Source organism: Halichondria panicea, chromosome 15 (genome assembly GCF_963675165.1).
Source record: "Halichondria panicea chromosome 15, odHalPani1.1, whole genome shotgun sequence".
Classification (NCBI taxonomy): Eukaryota; Metazoa; Porifera; class Demospongiae; order Suberitida; family Halichondriidae; genus Halichondria; species Halichondria panicea.
The window spans coordinates 5,005,993-5,030,857 of record NC_087391.1 but is presented as its reverse complement, the minus strand read 5'-3'; the positions used below and the strand labels follow the sequence as shown (position 1 = coordinate 5,030,857).

The window sequence follows — 24,865 nt, the reverse complement described above, 5'->3', positions numbered from 1 at the left end:
TGCCATGAATTATTATTATACAGCAGGTCACATCTGGTTTATGTACCTCTCTAGCCCCAATTAAACTTATAGTATTTAATTAATAGTTAACATGTTACTTGACGTGATTTATAATAGAAAGATAATAATGGTTATGGTGCACTGACGGGTTGGGTGAACAAATCAATGGTTACAAACTTGGCTATAACGTGGCACAATCTTGGCAGTGCTACAGCAGCTGCACCTAGACACACCCACTTAATATAAAGTAATGAACTGAAAAGCAGTAATTATAACTACATACATGTGTGTACCTAAACTATAAGAATGCCTAAACTTTGGTGTCTGTGAAAGTTGTGTGTTGTTGTGCTTTGAATGAGCCGAAATCATCACTGGCAGGAACAAACTGTCCGGGGGACACATGACTGGAAATGGTCTGCATGCATAGGTGAACACACACACGGTCAATAGACGCTTCATTGTGGATACAGACAATACAAACAAATGTACACAATGTGAACAATTAGTAGTGCAAAGAGAGGGCATGCCAGAAATTCACAGCGGATAAATGTGCTAAAAATAGAATATAATTATATTTTTAGCATTTCATGCAAATTCACACTCATCCACTCACGTCGTAAATTCTGCTCGCTACGTGTACTAGTTGAATGTACTAGTTGAATGTGCCCTCTTCTTTTATACGCCCTTGGTACTAAGTCATAATCATAGTCTTAAGAATTTGGATGCAAATAGAACTAGGAAAACTCCCTCACACTGCGGTAGGTAGCTGCAGACCACATTTGAAACAGGGGATTCAAGAAAATGGCTTCGTTTTGGCCCATCTACATACATGTACGTATATTGTCAAGTGTGTACACACAAACTGACAAGTAGGAAACCGTTTCTGTAGGAAACTCTAAAGAGGCTTCCAAACAAGGTGTTTACACACATTACCACAGAGACGTGCATGCACTCACAGTGTCTGGCAGCTGTAGATGCTCGTTCTCAATGAGCGAGGCTGACTCCATTCTGCGAGGAGTGTACTTCTTCCTCCGTGGAGTGACGACCACACCCTGATCTTCGGAGGCATAGTCTGGGATGTCACCCTGCAGCAGGCAAACAGAAGTTCATACACATTGATCAATATTGCACAGCTAATTTGGGGGGGGGGGTTGTGACTGCTAACTAAGTTTGTACATGATCACATGACGACAGAGGAGGTGCTCTATTTGTCAGTGTTACAGTGACAACAGTTAGGACATTGTGCAGACACTTGACCAGTGTTATTAAGGTATGGTTACTTAGACCAAACACAACAACGCTAACATCTCGACATAGACAAATCAGTTTTCATTTGGCCACACACACTCACTAAGATATTACTAACTCTAAACCAACGCAAACCAAAAACAAATGCACTGGCTGTTGCTTAGTAGTATTCGGAACCAAAGCAATTAGTCTGTCTACACAACTGAATTTCCCCAAGAGTAAAGCCGCGCTAATCACCTTTAATTAGCTTAATTAATAAAGTGAAGGAACTTACATTGTAGGGGTCCCCTGGGCTCCAGCTGCCTGATGTGTGGTTGGGGGAGGGGGTGACTGGTATCGGGGAGGGTGTGAGTCGTTTAGGTGAGGGGGAGTGCTCCATCCTACTGTACTCCTGACTGGGACCCGTCATGTCCTTTAGTGCCGTGGAGGGTCGGACCTTGTAGGCGGAGTCACCCTTAGGCCTCACCAATAGGAAGACAATCACAGCGATAACTAGGAACACTAAAACAACACCAAGCACAATCATGCCTATGATGAAGGCGGCTTGTTGGTAGAACGGTGTTTCCGTGGCTACAGGGGGCGGTGTGGTCGTACTCGAATCAGGTGTGGGAGTGACTGTATCGACTGAGAGTGAAAGAGAATGAAACAACTATAATCACTTTTGAGCTGCTATAATCACAATAATAGGTGTGGCAAGAATAGAACAACACAACACGTACGTAGACACTACTTAAAGATTTTGCACCGGCCACTAAATTGTATATAGCAAGAGTCCGCACTATTGGTGGATATACATGTAGTGAAAGCAAGTTGCCAACTAGGACTGGAGTTTAGCATCGCATGACCTTACCTATAGCTAGTTGTGTGGTTCTGGTAATACTGGCTTGGCCAGCCTGTGTCACCACTCGGACCACGTACGTCAGAGCTGCATGTGTGTGTGTGTGTTTGAGGGGTTGAAACAAAAATTGTGAGGAACTGCCTTATCTGACCAGAGAAGAGGGTGCCACCTCTCCTATTTCCATAATGCACTTACATATTAAATTGCTTATGAGACATGAATGGCTGCAGGAATAACTACTATAAGTTATAATTATTGTATTCATGCTTCTAATAATATGTAATTTACTATGTAGTTTACCTTCAGTTCTTGTAATCTAGTCTTTTTACTTGAATTGTGTTTTTTTACTGGTTTTTAATACTCTCAGGGGAGGTCAGGGGGAGGGGGGTTTGGGTAATTATGTAGATGTAGTAATTGATAAGGATTTTACTTTCTGTGTCTTTCTTTAGAGGCTAAGAAAAATGCTGCCAACGCCTTCGTTTCTTTAAATTATTAAACACACCAATGGTTGGAAGTATAGTATAGATTATGTCATAATTAGCTATCTACATGTATGTCCATATCCACATTATGTTACTGGGGGTGGCCATGCTGATCTGTTAAATTTGGAATATGTGCTTAATTTAATTAAAGTATGCACAATTAAGGTAGGTTAACAACAGAAAGGCAAACACCACAAGGCAGAGAACAGACAGAAACAGAAAAGCAAACAGATGCTCGGCCTGGAGAGCCGAGAATGATGGGTTAAAGAGTCTTTAACGGTGCACCAACCCTCCCCATTCATCTGTTGCATTCAGTCACATACACATGCAACTACAGTGGTATATAACACTCAATAGTTATTGTACATCTATTCACATTGGGGCCATGCTGAATAATTATTGTAAAGCTGTAAATCAAGCTGACTTAATATTGGTTGCTGTGATATTTCAAGTTAATTGGATTTTAAAAGAAAACTTCTGAGGGGGGCTTATATAGGTATAAAGTACAACACTGTATTGTCTGGGCCAGGTTTTGTGGTACATGTAGTTGATAGGGGTTGGGGCAATGTGGGTTCTTCTATGTGGTTAAGCTGAAGCAAGCACAAAACAAACATTAACCTCAAATTTTGGTTCTTAGAATTAGCAACAGGCATTAAATAGATAGTAGTGTGTGTGTGTGTGTGTGTGTGTGTGTTTGTTTTGATATGAAAACAGTGTTCGATTGTATTGTTGGTTTCAGTACAATGACATATATACTCAAAAAACTCCCTAAAGACTATGTATATGCACAGCGAATTGATTTTCTAGTGTGCTGAGTCAACAAATGAACTCGAAGTGTTCAACTTTTATATAACTTACATATTCCCCTGGGTTCGTTGGTGAGATTCAACGATGTGATTGGACGCTGGACTAGCAAGATTCCGTTCCTCTCCACACTGGAGGTCAGGAAGGGTCCGTTGAACTGGAACGCTCTCAACCAATCCATGAATATCACTCCAGACACATCGTCTTTCATGAAGACCAGGCCTCCAGGGACAGCCTCAGGAGCTGCATGTGTGTGTGTGTGTGTGTGTGTGTGTGTGTGTGTGTGTGTGGTGTGGTGTGTGTGTGTGGTGTGGGGGCGTGTGTGTGTATGGGCGTGTGTGGGGGAGTGTGTGTGTGTGTGTGTGTGTGGGGGGGAGTGTGTGTGTGTGTTCAAGATGTATATACTACAATTCAATTAAAACTGCACACACAACAGTCCATTAAATGTGCTGAAAATGAAAGATAAAGATAAACCAGCTGGCTCCCATAAAAGTGTGATTGTATGACAATAACTGCGGATATAGAAATCATCCACTTACGACTGGTTTGTGTGCTGACAGCTGTTGAGTAAGCTGACTCCACGGACCCAACGCTGTTGACCGCTCCCACTATGAACTGGTAAGCAGTGTAGGGGAGGGGGTGGGCTAGGCCACTCCCACTGAACATGAAGACAAAGGAGGAGAAGTTGGCAACAATGAGAGAACGAGGTCCAACGGTGCAGGGTGGCAGAGAGAGGAGGGCTTGAGGGGGGGCAGGGCAGGCCGTACGATACCACAGTGTGTATCTGGGGGGATAGGTTGTAAGTTTATTACAATATATAGGCAGACACATAATTAAAGAGATCTCGCATGATACTTAACAGAGAAGAGATAGTTAATTAATAAATGTACACAAACTACGCAAGTGTTCAATCACAGTACTTACCCTGCAATGAGTCCATTGGGACTGATGGGTGGTGACCAAGAGAGATTAATAGACATTGCAGAGAGTACAGTCGCTTGGGGAGGGGCTTGTCCAGTGGGCGGGGCTTCCAGCGTCCTCACGTTCATCACACCACTCTGACCACACCCACCATTCGTACACACCTCTACATGGAGTGCATAGGAAGTGAACGGATCCAGATTGGAAGATGTGAACGAAATAGTAGCCTGAAAATTAGCCGCAATTGAATTCTCGATTCGTCCATTTCTATAAAGTGTGTAGTTAGTCAGAGCACCATTGGGAGAGGCTGGAGGCGTGGTGGACACACTGATGACATTAGCAGTCACTTCTGTAACCAGGATGTCAGGTATGCCCTCAGGGGCTGCTTCAAATAGCGTCACACTGATTGGAGCACTAGCTACTTGTCCGGCAGTGTTGATTGCAGTGATCCTATACTCGTAAGACATAGCTGGAACTAGGATGTCATCTTGATCGAGGAAGCTCAACACAGATTGGCTCGAGATAAGCGTGAAGTCACTGCTTGGTACAAGTCTTCTCTCTACGAGGTAACTGATGATGACACCGTTAGGGGACGATGGGGGTGACCAGGTGATCGCTACCGTGGTGTTGCGATAACGAATCAGGGTGGGGGGTGCTTGTCCAGTGGGCGGAGCTTCCAATGTCTGCTCAGTGACTTCTGAACTCTCTCCGCAAGTACTAGTACACACCATCAGTTGGAAGACATATTGGGTGAACGACTGGAGCCCGTTAGCAACGTATATGAAACCTAATCCAGTAAACACTTCTGTTCCATCTTGTAGCAGGACATAGCGTTGAATCACACCATTCGGTTGTCCAGGAGGAGTCCAGGATACTTGTATTGAAGATGAGCTGGTTGCCATGGCAAGGGGTGGGCGGATATCGTCTGGCGTGTCTCTGGGGGTTTGGATAGTGGTCGGATTAGTCTCCTCCCCAGACCCTGCTCCAGTGAAGGCTTGGAGTGTGTACGAATACGAAGTGTCCGGATTCAAAACAGCCTCCACATACATTAGCATATTTCCGTCGAAAATCGTAATCCCATCTCTTCTGAGGATATAGCGAATGATGATACCATTTGGACGAGATGGTTCCGACCATGTCGCCTCTACAGCTGTGGCATTGATTGCACTCAGTGTGGGGGGCCGTAGGAACTGCGGGGTAGACTCTTGCGTCCGTACATCAGCATCCGATTGCGTACAGCCTACAGAATTGCAAGCCTCAAGACTGACGGCATATATTGTGAACGGTAAGAGATTGGTGATGACTCTACTCAGATCAGCAGTAGTGGTCAATTGAATGTTTCCCGGCGTTGTAACGATTGTGTATGATATTATAACTCCGTTTGGATTGTCCGGAGGAGACCATGAGATTGAGATACTTGTTGCAGACACGGCTGAAAGGAGAGGGGATCGTAAGTTAGTGGGTGTGTCTTCGTCCGTGGTAGCAGAGGAGGGTGGTCCTGATGTGCAACCAGCGAGAGTACAGGTTTGGACAAAATACGAGTACTCGTTAAACGGGGAAAGCAGAGCATCAGTGAAAGTTGTGCCTAGATCATCGTACACGGATACATTAAAGACGCCTCCTCCACTTCGGAAAACACGGTAAGTTTGTATAATCCCATTGGGTAGAGAGGGCGGAGTCCATGTTACGAGGATGGAGGTGCTACTGAGCACGCTCAGACTGGGAGCTGACACGCCCTCAGGGGCTGCTTCAGGAGTTCTGATTGGACGGAAGTCACTGACAGTGTTACCAATAATGTTGATAGCTCGAATTGCATACTCATAACTTGTATCGGGTTGAACAGTCGTATCAATATACCGTCTATTTAGGAGATCTGATGTACTAGCGATGGTAGCCATGGTGTTAGGATTGCCGTCGTTTTGTCGTAGAATCTCGTACAATGTAATGATTCCATTGGGTCGATTAGTAGCGTCCCACACCACCTCCACACTTCTTGCTGACAGGGCAATAACACTGGGTGCTGGTTGGTCGGCAGGGGCAATCGTAGCCGTTGCTATGGACTGTACGTCACCGAAGCCACAAGCCACAAAAGTGCAGGCAACTAACTGAATAGAATAAGTGGTGAATGGTTGAAGGTTTTGAATGGTAGTCATGGTGATACTGTTATCATATACAAGCTCGTCGTTCAGGTACAACATGTAATCTCGTATCTGTCCATTAGGGGTTAAAGGTGGATTCCATGACAACGAAAGACTAGTGCCCGTTCGGGCAGACACAATAATTGGTTGTATTTCTTCAGGAGCATCCTCTCTCGACATTATTGTCTCAAAATCACTCGTCCCCTCTCCAGCACTATTAATAGCCACCACTCTAAACTGGTACGTTGTCACGGGCAACAGTCCGACAGCAGTAGCCATGGTAACATCGGTAGGGTAAGTACCCACGATGACAATGCTTCCAGGTAAGTTTGTAGTAGGGTCAATAAGAGGACGATACTCTAAACGATAGTTCAACAGGATTCCATTAAGTGCAGAGGGTGGGAGCCAACTAGCTGTAACATTTCTCGCAAAGATGTCCTCATCTGCAATCATGGGTATTGAAACACCAGCCGGTACATCTTCAGTCGTCATGGCCGAAATCCAGTCACTAAATACGTTACCAGCACCATTAAAAACGTTCAGTCTGTACTCATAATTAGTGAAAGGACTAAGTCCGATGTTTGTGAAGCTGAGATCAGAAGAGTCCCCACTGTGTTGAATGGTCTCGGTGAAAATGTTCTCGAAAAGTCGACGCCGAATTTCGTATCTCGATATAACTCCATTGGGGGAGAGAGGAGGTGTCCAAGAGACTCGGAGTGACGTAGGACCCAGGACGGTGAGAGTGGGCGGAGTTACTCCCTCGGCAAGTGCTTGCTCGGTTACCACAGTGACAGACACGCTACTTGCACATCCAGCTTGATTACAGACCTCAAAGTAAAATGAGTACACGGTAAACGGAGTCAGTTCTCTGGCAGTATATGCAAACGAAATTCCCAACGGTATCCCATTTCCATTAATGAACAGTGTGTAGCGAGAAATATCGCCATTCGGAAGGGTAGGCTCGGACCATGACACGAATATCTCGTTAGCTCCGCGAACCTCGACTGTAGGGGGTGAAATACCCCCTGGGAGGTCTGGAACGGTTTGGAAATCACTACGAGTGCTTGTTAAACTGCCAGCCCCGTTGACGGCTTCGATTGTGTAGAAATAGAGAGTGGCTGCTAGTAGTCCACCATCGTTGAATGAGAACGCCAGACCTCGGAAGATGACCTCAGGGTCGCTTGGAAATGATTCATTTCCACGGCGAAGTATGTACGTGATGATATCACCATTAGGAGCAGTAGGTGCGCTCCATTCAATAGCTACTTCCGTAGAGGTTAGATCTCTTAGTGAGGGGGCGTCCAAACCCTCGGGAATATCCTGAAGAGTGGGTACCTCGAGACGAGCACCTGCTACACATCCAATACTGTTACAGGTCTCCAATAACAACGAATAGTTCGTATATGGCGTCAGATTATCAAGTTCAAAAGACAACGCGAGTCCGTTAAATAACTGAGTGTCGTTTGTCAAAAGAGTGAAGATATAGTTTGTGATAATTCCATTCGGTATGGTTGGAGCTTCCCATCTGATAGTTGCAGAGCGAGGTCCGATATTAACGAGTTCTGGGTCCGAGACGCCCTCAGGGAGTGCTTCAAATGTTGTATTTGATACTTGTGAGCTGTTCGTACATCCGCCATTAGTGCAAGCCTCTAGAGTGAAGGTGTAGGTAGTGGCAGGCTCCAGACGGTTGTCAGAATAGGTGGTCAGGAGGGTGGTCGATATTAGAGCTTCGTTATCGCGATAGACTCGATAGCTAATCAAAATGCCGTTCAATTCGATGGGTTCGGACCAAGTTAGAACGATCTCATTGGACGATTGCACGCTCACCGTGGGGGGTGGCACAAAAGTGGGTGGGGCTTCATCTGTGATCCTTCTGGTAAATACACTAGATACGTTTCCGGCTTGGTTAAAGGTCACGACTTGAAAGTTGTATGTTGTGAATGGAGCAAGAGTCGACACCGACACAGCGAAATCAAGTCCAGAGAATAACAACGTGGCTTCAGTCGAGCCTTGTGTGAAGAGTAGCACTTGATACTCAGTAATCACGCCATTGGGCTGGTTAGGAGCACCTGCAGAGGGGAGGGGGGTTCAAAGTACAGCATTTCACAAAAATAACTATCAATTAAAGTAGGCAGATAGTTTTCTGATACACCTTTATAGTGTCCATGAACAAATTTTGAGTAAATTGAAATTAAAGCAATTTCAGTTCTACGTATATATTTAGTGGGTGTGATAGTGCGGTACTTACCCCATGTGATGTTGGCGGAGGTGGGCCCAGTGATGGTGACAAAGGGGGAGGCCAGACCAGACGGAGCTGTACGGGGGGGGAGAGGGGGTGGTCTGTCACTCATGATCACGTGTACATGACTGTCACAGTGTATCACAAGGAGATGTTCACAAAAGTATACACTATTATTTGAGAGGCTTTTGTAACTACTCACCTCCTTCTAGTGTTCTCATGGCAACCAGATCGCTGGCAGTGCATCCGAACTGTGTGCACGCCTCCACTTGTACAATGTAGAGTGTGTAAGGTGTGAGGCTAGTGAGGAAGAGTGTGCCTGGGGCCGTTGCATTGGCCACTACCATGGTGTCACTGTGTGTGTGTGTGGGGGGGTTATCAGTGGGAAAATCTAACATAATTATGTACTCTATAATACTAAAAGAGTGGTAAATGAACCCCTGGCCCACTCTACTAACTCCTCCCTAGAAATAAGATGAGTTAAACCACTAAGCCATTGAGTCAACAAACTGACAATGAATGCTCCAATTTGTATCACCATAATTATTGCATCTATTGTTGTTAGATACACTAAGACTCTACACGTGCCGTTAATTATTGACAGAAATGCCTGAGACACCATAAACACGATTGTAACTATATATAATTATAATACGTACACTGTTCTGTACTGTGGGAGCTAGTGTATATACGGGTACTCACAGATAGATTGTGTAGAGGATGATGACACCGTTTGGCTCAGCTGGCTCTGAGAAGGTGACGGAGAGGGAGGTGTCCGACACAGCTGTCACCACAGGAGCACTCAGCTCAGCCGGGACTGTGGGAGTGGAGAGGTACATTAAATAAGTTACCAGCGACAAGTCCAAGTACAGTGTAGTGTACTACATGTAGTTCCAAAATTGATTACTGTACATGCAATTTGCATTATAATTCTGACTTTATTTTGCACAAGACACAGTAAAAAAAAAGCTCTACAATCACTGTATGCACATAATTTATTACATTTTTAAGGAGCTCCAAAATTTGGGAAAAATGGGCCCAAAATGTAAGTACACTCTTGGATAGGGCTTACTATAACACGCATCCTTTAGTTCTGTTCATCTCGAGTTAATATGGGCAGTCAAAGTTACGTACATGTAATATATACACATACACACGCACTACTCACTTCCTTCCTCAGTGATGGCTGTGTTGTTGTTACTGAAAGCCACTCCCTCGCCGTTGCTAACGGAAACCACAAATACGTACTCAGTACTCGCAATAAGTCCAGTGGCCACAAAACTCAACTCCAGTCCCGAAAATAGCTCCACCCCAAAACCAGGAGAACCTGAAATCCCCCCGAAAACTGAGTACCCTTCTAAAGGTCCTAGGAGAGTGTCCACATTGACTGAGGTCCAGCGAAGCTCGATGGCCGTACTATTGAGAGTGGTGGCATTGAGTGTCGGACCTCGTAGTGGCATGGGGGCAGGGTCAGTACGAGTGGGTGTGGTCTCTTCACTAAATGCTGAGCCAGCACTATTGGTGACGATGATACAGTATTGATAGTAGGTGAAAGGTCGAAGTTCAGAGTCCGTAAAGGAGGTATCGTTAAAGTCTGTAGAGGTCACATAATCACACTTGTCTGACTGGTTCAACCGGTTTGACAAGTACTCCTCGCAACAGTTTATTGGACTAGGTGATATTTCAAAGCCGACAAATTTCCTCAGAAGATCAAAACTCAGAATAATACCATTTGGCATATTTGGATCCATCCATGTCACTTCTAACTCCTCGGAGCTCACCATGACAACAGTCGGCATAGCAACACCAGTAGGTGTGTCCTCCAGCGTCCGTACAGATGAGGGGTCACTAACAGCACAGCCTCCCATAGTGCACACCTCCAGTGTGTACGTGTAAGTAGTGTAAGGTGTGAGGGTGTTGTCGTTGAAGGTGAATTGGTTTGTGTCGTTGGGAAGTGATTGCGGTGTGAAGGAGAAGGTTGTGAGAGGTGTGAGGCGTGTGATGGTGTACATGGTGACAATGCCGTTAGGTGTGAGAGGAGGGTTAAAGGTCACAGTGACAGCTGTGGACAATATCGCCTCAAGGGCAGGAGAGAGAACACCTTCAGGAGCTGCAGGAACATACATGGTTAGACTAAGCATTCAGAATGGCGCTCTTAATTGCCATAACTTTGTCATGGTTTACTCAACTGCATATACTATTGGATTCCTTGTTAAAAAGCGCTTTTCTATATCTAGAAGTGGTAATCTCCTACCAGCTAAAAATTACCATTTTCCATCACACAAAGCATTAATGAAGCCATAATTTACCACAGAACTTCCACAGCTATTCTGAACGCAAACAGACTGTACAATACAATCCCACGTTACTTTATACTTTTATTGCGACTCTGAAAGCTATACTGAAACAGACCAGTACGACACCACACCGCCCCCTCACACACACTCACCAGTTTGTGGAGTTGTGACGCTCGTGAACGCCCCCACAGCCATGCCCCCTCCATTCTCGACCACCAGTCGATACATGTACATTGTGAACGGACGAACGTTGATGTCAGCAACCACAAATGGCTCCACCGTTAGTGTTCCGACCAATGAGATGTTAGCAACAGAGGGGGTGGTCCTCTCAACACGGTATTCACTTATGATCCCATTGGGACTTGTGGGTGTGGTCCAAGTGATGAGAACACGCCCACTGACAAAGGTGACGGACAGCTCTGATAGTCCCTCGGGAACTGTGTGCGTGTACGTGTGCATGGTGGGATTATGAGAGCGACTACATTTCATATCAACAAAAAGTATAAAGTAGCAACTCCTCCCTATAATTGCATGGTTGGGAAGTGGGATTTCAGCAGCCATAACTTGAGTTCTATCGATCTGATTTCAACAATTTTCTGATTTTCTGAAAGCTTAGAAAGAGACCTTTCAAATGGCGTAATTAATGTTCATATTTGGGAAATAACAGAATTTGTCAGTTTCGGCCAAATACCATGGATTATAGCCCATGGTCCAAAGGCGAAAAATGCCAAATTATGGCCCTAACCAATTTTTGGATTTAAACACATCATTTGAAAGCTATCTGTTTAAGCTTTCAGAAAATCAAAAAAAATTTGAAATTGGATCAATAATACAATAGTTATGGCTGCTGAAAGATGTTCAACTACATGTACACTGTCCCCCGTGTAATCAATGGCTCGAGAACTCTTTCAGTTGCCATAAACTTGAGTTCCGTGGATCCAATTTCTGATTTTCTGAATGGTTACAATCAGATCTTTCAAATGGTGTCTTCAATTTTGCATGTACAGATACCAGAATTTGGCCTTGCACCACGGATTATAGCCCATGGTCCAATGGCGAAAATGACAAAATTATGGTCAGGACTAAAATTAACATTGGAGCACACCATGAAAAGTGTCTTTTCAAGCTTTCATAAAATAATTGTACAAACTAAAGTCATGGCTCTCGAAGTTGTACAGCTTCCACTGACGGTATGCATAATAATTGTATAATGGCACAGGCCGTAACTAATGTCCCCTTGGTCCAATTTCATTTTTAAAAGCTCGGAAGAGACTATAGTTAGGCGTGTTCAGATATACAGACAACAATAACTCACTGTCTTGGTCGGTGACTAGAGACAGCACTGGACTCTCCACACAGCCCACTGAAGTACAGGCCTGCACCGTGAAGCTGTAGCCAGTGAATGGACTCAGGGACGTCACATTGTACACCAGCACGGAGGGAGGCCTGGTGGTTAAGACCACACCCCCTACGAGGACAGTGTAGTTGACGAGGATCCCGTTAGTAGCGGCCGGCTCGTCCCAGGAGAGGAGAATGTAGCGGGAGCTGATCTCCAGGGGAACAATGCGATCAAACCCAGCAGGTGCTGTGTGTGTACATGTACAGTGGATGCATTGTCTGTATATACATACAGTACATACACTTGTGAATGCATTGTGTGAAACAGGTTTAATGGCATCAGTATCAAACTAATTAGTGGCTTAGTGGTTGGGGAACATAAGTTAGGATCATGGGTGATGGGTTCCATTCTCTTTCACTTTTTCTTCTTCAACTTTAATTTTAGTCTGTTTTGGATACTCTGCCGTACATATCATATACACAACATACAATGTCTTGACATACCTGTTTCGCCTGTTGTAAAGTTGGTTGCCATAGAGACGACGCTACCCACCGTGTTGTTTGCTCTGATGATTACATAGTAGACAGTGAAAGGTCGTAGTCCATTGAGAACACTCGCTAACGACAAGCCTTGTTCCAACACCTCTGTTGCACCATCACCGCTGAGGATGATCTCGTATGACTGGATCAACCCGTTTGGTGAGGTGGGCGGAGTCCAGTCCACTCGGAAGGTGGTAGCATTGAGAGCAGTGACAGTGGATGGAGCTAGATCTTCGGGGACTGCAAAAATAGAGGGGAAAAATCACAACATACACGCACACACAAAACACAACGTATATTCAGTTTAATGAATAATTCAGAATAAATCCATTTTACAATTGCTCATCAAAATAATAATGGAGGCAAAAATATATTTTAACTGGGGGGCAACCATACCATACGTAAGTGTGTACATTTAGCTATAGCAACAGGCACTCACCTGAGGGCTGCGTAGTGAGGGAAAACGAGGGACCAATGAGTGATCCAGCACTGTTACTAACCACCAGGACCAAGCTGTACTCGGTGAACGGTCTCAGGTTGTCAATAGTGACAGTCGAGGGGACGGAACTATTGTACAGCGGGTCAGGCGAATCACTAAGTGTGAGGATGTACGTAACAATTCCGTTGGGGGAGATGACGGGATTAATGAGGAGTTGGATAGATGTGGGCGTGATGGTTACGACTGTGGGGGGTATATAACCGGTTGGACGGGCTTCTGGCGTCATGGTAACCGTGGGTGCGCTAGAGCTGCAGTTACGTACAGTACACGCCATGATAGAGTACGAGTAGAAGCTGAAGGGTTGAAGGTCGGAAACGACGAAATAGAAGGTGAGTCCGGAGAAAATAGTTGTCCCATTTTGTAATAAAATGTACTCGGTGATAACGCCATTAGGGATGGTCGGTTCGAACCATGTGATATTAAGAGTGGTTGAGTTGACAACGAGCACTGTGGGGGGTATAACGCCATCAGGGACCCCCTCTAGAGTCACCACACTCGCGGTATCGCTGACCCCATTACCCCCTGCATTGAATACCACCAGCTGGTAAGTATACAGTGTGTTCGGGGTTAAACCAGTAAGAGTGGTCTCAAGTCCCAATCCGTTAAATACAACAATGAACTGGGATTGCTCTGGGCCGAAAAGTTGTCGAAGTTCGAACCTTAAAATGGCTCCGTTCGGTTCTTGGGGAAAGTCCCATACGGCCTCTATCGAGCTCGGACTGAGAGCGGTGAGATTAGGAGCAGCCAATCCCATTGGTTGATCTGGTAGTGTCTGTCCGGTTACCATGGCGCTGCTGGAGCACCCCACACTAGTGCACGCTTGTAGGAGAAGTGAGTACTCAGTGAAAGGAGATAGAGAACTGATGATTGTGGAGTTATTGGGGCCAGAGAATCGAATTTCACCATCTAAAAACAAGTCGAAACGCACGATGATGCCGTTGGGGATGGTGGGCTGTTGCCAAGCGATACCGAGTTGCCGTGACTCCACAAGGGTTACCATTGGAGCTTGAACACCAACCGGTACTGCGCATGGAACAAAAGATTGAGCTCATGAGTTTAATAGTTGTACACGCAAGTAGAATTTTCACTAAGACAATAATGTAATTGTCAAAATGTTGTGCAAATAAATTCACTATATTATACCGAATTGCTCGATCAGCTAGAATGAACTTCTACCGTAGGCTTTACAGGGAATTACATAAGTCTATTTAACAAGCCTTTTCCATTGTCACTAACTGGATCCTGTATGTTGACATACCTGCTTCCCCAGTGCTGAGCTTGGTGGGGGGTCCTGTACTAGCCCCCCCACGGGTGAAGGCTGTAGCTGTGACCTCGTAAGTAGTAGCAGGCTCCAGACCACTCAGCGTTGCCACGAGAACCATCTCTGGTGACGATACGACCAATGAGCTCACAGATACACTGCCGAGGGGAGAAGGGAGACCAACTGTGCTCGTAGGGAGGGCTGTGATGTCATATGATGTAATCAAGCCTCTGGTGACACTGGGTCTTGTCCACGTGACGGAGAGAGAGTCAGTTGTATTAGCTACCAGGGAAACAGTCACCAGAGCCGGCACTGTGTGTGTGTGTGTGTGGAGTGGGTGTATGAATGAAGTGTGCGTGTGGGGTGTGTGGAGTGGGTGTATGAATGACGTGTGCGTGCTGGTACAGTACTGTAGCTAACAATTTACGGCAAGCCTTATTGTGCAATCACCAACGCTATATATATACAGGGAGAACACTGCTACAAACGCTCATCTTAATTAATTACAACCTACTGGTACCTTACATAACTTACTTCACTACAAACAATGAATGCATGAATTGTGTGATCTTACTAACCTCCGGGGAGTGTTGTCGTAGCAACCCACCCACTCACAGCTGTTCCAACAGAGTTACTGGCACTCACACGATGAAGGTAATCTGTGTACAAAAAAATAATTAACAATTCTGCAATATTGGGGCTTTGTACAGAATGCGGTGATGTATTGTATCTATGGTATTGCAGTACTTGATTACCTGTGAACGACTCCAATGGTGCGTCAGTATAAGACATTCCTGTACCAACATTGACATCCACTGGAGAGACACACCCACTTCCTCTGGTGAGGCCACACCCATCAAATCTAACCTGAGACGAGTCACCCACACTCACGCCCACGCCCACACCACCTGACACCAGCTCCACACTTCTCATACATCCACTGAGCCGAGTAGCAACGTTGAGGCCCAGCTGCACAGCCAGAGCATAGCCGGGACTTCCCCTAGGAACACCCCCAAAATACACAGCTGACGTAAGAATGGTAACAGGCCACAAATTCGTCACGATGTAACTATCTTCTCCGAGCGTACTGATCGAAACTGTCGTTCCATTTACAGTCAAACGTATGGATAAATTGTTCGTTGCACAGGGGGCATGCTGGCGACCAATCAAAATGTATCTGGTTCCGTTGCCACGGGCAACAACATAGAGCGAGGAGTTTCGGATTTCAATACCAAGAGCATTTTCAAGATCGGCACTATAAGCGAATAAAACTAGAGCGTCAGAGTCCAAAGTGTGCAGTTCAAAGGTCAATGAAAAATCAGAGTGACTGATGGAATTCTCCTCCAATGCAACGTACCCGTTCCCCACAAGTCTCCACCCACTTCCCACGTCTACCGGACATCCGTTGACAACGTCTACTCCTTCGCTAGATGACGATTGAGTTAAATCTACTTCCTCTCCGTTTAGAACTACATTAAACAGACAGCCGGCAAAACGACTTCTGCTCAGAGTGGCCCCACCTTCTATGGTGCTCAGGGGTGCCGCGGAGGGGATTCCCCCAATGTGTAGGGCCTGTGAACTTGCGATGACACTGTCCTGGCCGGGGGACATTCCAGTCCCGCTGTACATACCATCTACTAGAATGGAACCAGTCCTGCCATTCTGAGTTGCGATCAGACTATGCCATTCGCCATCACTGAATGTCATGCCCGACTGTACAACAGGCGCAATCTCCGCACTACCAGTGCCGGCATCAAAGATGAAATATGGGACACCACCTCTCAGTTCAATCGCTAGGAGGTCAGATCCAGCCTGGTTGATGTAGTAGAGTATAACGCCTTGAGGGACAAGCGTGCGAAACGTCAATCGAATCTCGTTGGAAAAACTGCCCAAATTGGCAACTCCAGCTGCAAAGCTGGCAAGTCCAGTGCCGTAGAAAGCCACACCCACATCTTGTTCAAGGGGGGTGGCAGAGGAGCGCCTTCTACTAACAGAATATTCGGTGATGATGCCGTTCGGTTGATTAGGCCCCGCCCACGAAAAGGAGACAGAGGTGGAGGTCACGTTGACGACAGTGGGATCAGATTGACCAATCGGATCTGTGGAAGAAAGACCATGTGCAGTTAATTACCGACCTACGTACGTACATACTGACGTATGCTCAGCGGTCTATATATCATGACTGGAGATCAAAGCGGAGGAATTGAACAACTGATCTCGTATTAATTGTTGCTATCTAAAGTTGTATAGTTTCTACTAGTTCACAATTTGTATAATGGTTATAATTACAATATACAATACGACGGTTGCAATATCTAAATTTTCATTTCTACGATTAATACTCACCTCCTTCTAGGGTTGCCATAGTAACTACGTCACTGTTAGTGCAGCCAATAGCCGTACAGACCTCCAGTAAGAAGCTGTACTCAGTAAATGATGAAAGATTGTTCAGTATGATAGTCCCAGGGTCTGTCGCGTAATCGCCAACTAGTTGGTTGACTCCCATGGTAACTTGATAGATGCCATAGCGACGGATGATGCCATTGGGAGAGGTAGGCTCCCTCCATGAGAGCTGCAGAGATGTAGCACTGTGGGGGGTGATCGTGGGGGGGACTACACCCTCTGGAGCTGGAGGGAAAAATGAATGCATGATCAGAATTCACATCACATCATAACTACTAAATAGGAACTCATTCAGCGGAAAAATCATCAAGGCTATACTACATGTACCTGCTATGAGTTCACTGAACTAAATTCGATGCTATAATCTGTACACCCTCCACACACACATATACACACACACACACGCCCACACACACATACCCACACACACACACACTCACCATCCTCGGCAGTAGTCCCTTGCACCCAGTCGCTGAGCACACCTCCTCCAGCTGTGAACGAAGCGACACTGAACTCGTACGCTGCAAACGGCCTCAGGCCTTGAGCCAGGAACGACAGCTCAGAGGTATTGGTTAGGGACACTCCCTCTCCGCTAAAGGGGAAATCCCTCAGGAACACTTCGTAGTGGGACACTACACCGTTGGGGATTGGGGGAACCACCCAATTTACAAGCAATTCTTGCGAGGAGATGGTCGTCACATTCGGTGCAGGTTGAAAGGTGGGAGGGGCTTGCAAGGTCTGAACTTCTGCAAAAAGTTCACTTGAGCCACACCCACCGGATGTACACGCTCGAATGATGAAGTAATAAACAGTGAAAGGAGTTAGCTCAGAAACAACAGTTGAAAAAACATCTCCTGTCGTGTTAAACACGCTAGTCTCCTCGATGATAATTTGCTCAGATCCTAATTGCACAATGACGCCTTCATAACGGACCACACCCCCATTGGGCGTGGCTGGCTCCACCCACAATACTCGTACACTATATGGTGACAATACAGTGAGCGTAGGAGGATCTATTCCCTCAGGGATACCTTCGAGCGTTTGAACTTCGACCTCTACGCTGGCTGTAGCACCCACAGAGTTGGCCGCTTCAATGGAATATCGATATCGGGTATTTGGGATGAGATTATTATCGGTATAGTTGAGGGTGGTAACCGTGGCAACCGGAGAGCCGTCACGATAGACAGTGTAGCTAATAATGAGTCCATTCGGTGCCTCGGGCTCGAGCCAGGTGATGAGGACAGAGGTGGCGGAGGAGGGCATCACAGTGGGTGGGGCTTGCTCATCAGGCTCTGTAGAATGCAAGCAGATAATATAAAATCTTACGTTTAAGTATCGTATGAGCTGCCATTTGAATATGAGAAAATTTCAAGTGTTTGGGATCTATTGTGTTTAAACATAATTACGTATTCTGCGTAATATTCAAATGGCAGCTCGTACAATCTACACACTTGCAAGACCATGACATTTACTAGTTAGTGTATAACAAGACCATGACATTTACTAGTTAGTGTATAACAAGACCATGACATTTACTAGTCAGTGTATAACAAATACTGAGGCCCAGAAAAATATCGTCTTCGTCTTCCTATATCAATGGAAGGTGAGTGGCTTGTGTACACCGTAAGCTAACCTTCTGTTAAGCAGCCTACTTGTTTTTTACAGACATGCTCCAACGGTTAAGGGACTGTGTGTCTACTATTTAACATTATGCTTGGTACACAACACGTATTGCCTGAGGGGGTACAAAATACATATTGCCTGAGGGGGCACACAACACGTATTGCCTGAGGGGGTACACAACACGTATTGCCTGAGGGGGTACACAACACGTATTGCCTGAGGGGGTACAGTATACGTATTGCCTGAGGGGGTACAGTACACGTATTGCCTGAGGGGGTACAGTACACGAATAGAGATGATCCTTCACTCACGTGCAGAGCATCCGAAGGGGTTGCTAGCCTCCAGCTGTTGGAACCCGGGGACACAGCTGTCACAGAGCGTCCCAGTGACGTACTGTTTGCAGCTGCACACTCCAGTGACAGGGTCACACAGCGTACCCTCTACAGAGCCGGCAAGGTCACACCCACATGAGGAACAGCTGCAGAGGGGGGGGGGGGGGCAGAACATGGTTAGGAAAAAATCAAGAAAGAAATATAACCTTTGCATTATCATTCTCGAAGCTAAGACACTTTATGCAACTTCCGAATAAAGATAGCCAACAAATTTCACTGTCATTTATAAAAGCTAACAAACATGATATCACTTCGTGCCAAATATAAGTAAGACTTAGTGCAACTTTTATAATAAAGACAAAATGGTGCTCCTTACGTTGGGAATTGGAAGAATCCTGGTAGGCAGGTGTCACACCTTCGTCCAGCCACGCCCACACTCCCACACTCACACTGTCCCGTCACAGCATCACACTCATCACTCAGAGATCCACCAGATACACAGTCACATGACACACAGCCAGTGTCCGTCTGATAAAAACTGGTCACGCATGATTCGCATCTCAATCCAGTTGCCGTAGCACCGCACTCACACTGCAACGTAACTGGGTTACATACAACACCCGCATTGTTTGTATTAGGCCCGAAACAATCACATGCTGAACATCCGTCGGGATTTGAGCCAATCAGATTTGAGAATCCTGGTAGACAGCTATCACATTTCTCCCCCTCAACGTTAATCTTACAAGGGCAGAGTCCAGTCGTTTTATCACATACACTTGTTTCGTTCTCAGTTCCAGCTGTATCGCAGTCACATGACATACATCCGGCTGTCACGTTGTAAAATCCATCTTCACAAGCATCACATCGATCACCAAACACATTATCGGCACATGAGCACACACCTGTGACTGAGTCGCAGACGTTATTGAGAGCGCCCTCAGGCACACACTCACAACGCTCACACCCACTCTCCGAGAAGCCAAAAAAGCCCGGCAAACATGCGTCACATCGCACACCCCCCACACCAGGCTTACACTCGCACATGCCCGTTATAGGGTCACAGTTCAAATTGGCTGATCCCACAGAGTCACACCCACACGCATCACATCCGCCCACATTACTCGCGGTCAAATTAGTCGTTCCGAGTCTGCACTGATCGCACTTGGCCCCCATAACGTTTGTCTTACAGGGGCAATCTCCAATCGAATTGCACGTATCCACGGCTTCGAAAGTGCCGTCGGTATTACAACCACAGGGAGTGCAACCCTCAGGATCGGTGACTATGAGATTAAAGAATCCAACCTCACAGGTATCGCATTTCAGGCCTGTCACTCGAGGTTTGCACGAACACTGGCCGAGAATTTCGCCGCCTGAACCTTGACCTTTAGCGCAGTCTCCGATAGCGTCGGTGATTCCATCGGCATTACATCCACATGCGATACACGGGGTGGGGTCAGAGGGGAGAGTCCCTGAGGGTGCAAAGTAGCCCACTGCACATGTCTCACAGCTAGGACCAGCTGTATGAGGAGATTCAGTTAAATTTTTCTTGCCAAATTTTTGCTACATTTGATTGTATTGAATGAGTTCAAGTTGTTGGTATATAAACGTGCTAAATAGCTCACCAGTGTTGTCTTGGCAATTATCGCAGACTCCACCTCCACCGAGATCGTAGCTATCAGGGAAGGGATCAACGGTTGAATCATAACGACAGCTGGTGGAATGGCCGTTGCAGTCACATGGTTTACACGGGAACGCGTTGTCTGTGATCCCGTACTGCCATGGCTTGTCATTGAAGAAGGGCAGACATTGCTCGCAGTTTAATCCTTGAGTGTTGTGCACGCAGTCGCACACTGAGTCGATGTCAGCGCCACATCGAGCAGAGTGGCCATTGCAAGCACACCTGAGGGGAGAGGGAGAGAGAGAGGGAGAGAGAGGGAGAGGGAGAGAGAGAGGGAGAGAGAGGGAGAGGGAGAGAGAGAGGGAGAGAGAGAGGGAGAGGGAGAGAGAGAGGGAGAGAGAGGGAGAGGGAGAGAGAGAGGGAGAGAGAGGGAGAGGGAGAGAGAGAGGGAGAGAGAGAGGGAGAGGGAGAGAGAGAGGGAGAGAGAGGGTAATTGCATAGCAAAGTTTACCATAGAATGCAAATTCCTGATACAGACTCTCTCACTGTCAATACAGATGTTCAATCGATTAAGCAGCCTTAACTATCGTATACATGGAGCGAGTATATTTCGAGGGTATAAACTTTCGCGGAATGACCGTTAGAAAGGTTTTTGCGGATTTGAATAGTAGTCTTTCAGCAGCATGCATGTGATATTAACTTCGTGGGTATAAATGTTCGCGATAGATGCTTGATTAGCGAAAACCACAAACATTTATACCCTCGAAATATACCCGCTGTACGGTATACCAATGGTAAGAAATGTGTTTAGAGGGAGATGGATAATATTATTATAACAGCTTGCTCACCTTGCTACTACTGTAGCCTCCAGAATGCTGTAATAGCGATGGGCAACAGTAGTGGAGCTCTCAAAGAAGTCAATAAACCTCAGACGGAAATGAGAGGCTAAGATGAACTGTCGCAACTCTGGGCTGGTGTTGAGGTCAAAGTTTGAGGTACGGGCTTGGTTGAGGAAGTGGGTACGAACATCGCCATTGGTGGTGGGTGTTTGTCTGTAGAGAATGGAAACGCCTCCAATGAGCAATGAGCAATCATACAAATAATACATGCATAGTGCAGTTCAAGCATTGTACTGTGAGTAGAGCAATATATGCTGTGTACTATCGTGTGAAATATGTGCGAGCATAAAATATTGCGTTTTGGCCAATTATAATCAATAATTAAGGCTACAAAACGTTATGCGATTTTTATTTATGTGATTAATCTTATTTCCTTGATTTAAGCACCGTGATTTCAACGGGGATTGTACAGGCCTCAAATAAAGGCCAATAATTGAGTGATACACATTTATGGGATATGATAGATAGGCATTCGCATAAAAACATTAGTTTGTATGGACGCATACATTTCTAGCACTACGGTATAAGGAACACGCATCTATAGCATAAATGTAGTTTAGGCCGTTCAGACGTAAGCTTCCACAATTTATCGATCACCTTCTGAGTAATAACACAATAATACTCACAGAGATGTGGTTGTGATGCAGTTGACATCATCAGCATTGACTATCGGCCCATTGTCAGGGAGACCAAAATAGAGCATACAATCATTGGCGTAATACTGCACTGGTTCAAAGGTCATTCCTCCATCACGTGATGTCTCCCACACGGAGGCTCTGGGGCGTGGTGATCCGTAGCGGATATTGATGAAGATGAGCTGCAGAAATAATAATAATTAGAATGGTGTGAACCTTGAAGAAATTAATGGAAACATTTGAAAGGTCTCGTTGAAGCTTCCAGAAAGCAGAAATTGGATGCACAAAACTCAAGTTATGAAAACTGAACCGAGTGATTGATTTCACGAGGGTTAGTGGTACATGTAGTTGAGCAGCCATAACTTTAGTGTTATTGATCCGATTTTGAAAGCTAAGAGATACCTTTCAAATGATGTTTCAATTCCAAATTTGGTTGGGGCCATAATTTGACATATTTCGCCTTTGGACCATGGGCTATAATCCATGGTTATTGGGCAGAAATTGACAAATTATATCATTTCTCAAATATGAACCAATACACCATTTGAAAGGTCTCGTTCTAAGCTTTCAAAAAACCAAAAAATCATTAGAAATTGTATGCACGGAACTCAAGTTACAGTTACTGAAAGAGAAATTAGGTCATCGTAATTAATTTTTTGCTTAGTAATCCCCCCAACACATGATCTCAGTGCTCACCTCATACAGAGAATCTGTAAGAGTGAATGTGATGTTTACGTCCCGTTGCCCTGGTGACGATATCCAACCCCTGGACGTAGCAAAGTCGTTAGCAAAGCTAGGCGGGTGGGTGAGTGGGTTGAGCCTCTCTGCAGCACCCCTGGATGGCAAACCAACCCCCGGCTGCTGCACACACACGGCTTCATTAGGTGCGATGAGTGGGTGTGAGGGGGGACAGTGACACTCAGAGGAGAGATGGATGTTGGGGAAAGTCCCTGTGTACAGCTCCGTCACCTCCCTGGGGGGTGAAATGAGATGCCTTATTATGGCTATATACAAGCGCTACATTGTGTATGTTATTTCAATAATTATTGTTGTAGCTTATATAGTTGCTGTACTTAATTAATAATGCCAGCAATGTATAGGTGGTCGGGTCGTCCTCTACTGAGCACACTACTGTAGGCAAAAACTAATAGAAAGTGGATACTGAGAGACACTTGCAGATTGCTCACCTGACAGTGAGCGCTCTGGTGTAGTAGGAGATATCCTGCATAAGTCCATTAAAGAACCTAACACCTGAGGAGGAGGGAGGTGGACACACACACTGTTATCACCACAGACAATCAATTCTAGCAAATGATTATTTTGCCAATTTCTTATTTTTTTGCATTATTATTATGTCATATCCATATTATTTTACATATGACTCCTTGTGACCGTCCCCTGCCCACTCACCTGGAGACAGTTGTCCTAGCAACACGTCCCTCACCACCGTGTCCTGGATGGGACCATTCAACACTCTCACACCCACCACACTCGCGTTCACATAAAACACTGCGTCCACATCGTACACAGTCACAGTGACAAGGTGCCAGTGGGCGGGGTCAAGGAGCACCCCCTCAACGCTAACGGTACTAAACCTCTGTGTATTAGTGAGAGGTATGGACGCATGAAGATAGTCGAGAGTGATGGATGTCTCGCTGATAGAGATAGCATAGTTTCTCTCCGAAGAATCACTGTTGGACTTTGAGATCAGAGCACTGCGGGAAAAGATTTGATTAATTAAGGTCCCATATCACACACAGTACAGTCACACACAATGGCACTACGTATACCTTTTAAGCAGTATCACTACATCGCACACAGTACACAATGCCACTACCTTTTAAGGAGTATCACTTATATATCACATCGCACACAGAACACAATGTCACTGCTGCGTACCGGTGGACGTACGTATTCAGTTTATAAAATCATTTCGCAAGTCCTTTAGAAGCTAAATTACAATGCATAGGCCTACCCAGTGTTTCCAGGGTCCTGGTTGATCCATGCTGAGAATGAGAAGCCTGCATCACCCACTAGAGCTACTCTAGAGCCAGGAACAGTGATGGATGCGTTGTCAAAGCGTAGAGCACTTGTGGTTGTCGATGGCCTGCCCACCACCGTGGTAACGCCCACACTAAAGGTCCCCAATGTAGCTAATGGAATAGCTGCCGGCGATGTAGAGCCATACGGACAGGTTCCATTGCAGACTGCTTCCATGCAGTTTGGGGCGAGAGAGGCTGTTGCATCTGTTGTAAACTCGCAGAAATTTTCCACTGTCTCTCCTCCACCACATTCTGAAGAAGCCATGACTGGTCTGTATGTAGCCACACTTGTAAATGGCGGATAGCTTCCTTGTCCCTCATTGAGCTTGAAGTAGCAAGCTAGTAGCACTGATACCAACAATAAACTTGGAGTTCTCATGGCTTGCTTCTCCACTGTAGATCTTTTTGTAAAATCTTACTGACAGCAGCCCCACCCCCTTTTTTCTTGCAGAGTGGGAGTAGTCTAGCAGCTTGGTTTGACTTGCAAGCTTGTTCCTTGCTCTTTTAAAGCCTCTAAGGACGTTATATGGCTTAGAGGTTATAGAGATGCAATATAGAACTTGCTATGTAGCTTCAAAGTTTAATATAAGCTATATAACTGTAGTGTAGCCTACTGTGTTGTTGGTTACTCTGAGAAGTGGGCGTTCTCTCAAGAGTGGGCGTTGAGCTTAGAGCTCAGCCTCAGGGGGCGAAAAACTTTTAATTGCC

At 45.7% G+C, this 24,865-nt stretch overlaps 1 protein-coding gene across 1 annotated transcript; it reads right to left on the bottom strand.

Moving 5' to 3' along the window:
• Nucleotides 1–107: 107 nt before the first annotated feature.
• On the bottom strand, nt 108–24,795 carry LOC135348638 (usherin-like). Its single transcript, XM_064546915.1, has 29 exons — nt 24,091–24,795; nt 23,526–23,830; nt 23,303–23,366; nt 22,812–23,088; nt 22,107–22,297; nt 21,430–21,633; nt 20,586–20,863; nt 19,340–20,480; nt 18,943–19,109; nt 17,449–18,300; nt 16,952–17,233; nt 15,361–16,704; nt 15,184–15,264; nt 14,603–14,917; nt 13,285–14,367; nt 12,810–13,085; nt 12,283–12,552; nt 11,120–11,404; nt 9,839–10,780; nt 9,373–9,487; nt 8,873–9,024; nt 8,680–8,745; nt 4,297–8,500; nt 3,912–4,156; nt 3,427–3,615; nt 2,099–2,173; nt 1,523–1,872; nt 957–1,085; nt 108–415 (listed from the first exon to the last, which is right to left on the bottom strand). Exons 1-29 carry the CDS (start codon nt 24,534–24,536, stop codon nt 311–313), a joined length of 14,433 nt encoding a protein of 4,810 aa, XP_064402985.1. The 5' UTR covers nt 24,537–24,795; the 3' UTR covers nt 108–310.
• Between the last annotated feature and the right edge of the window lie 70 nt (nt 24,796–24,865).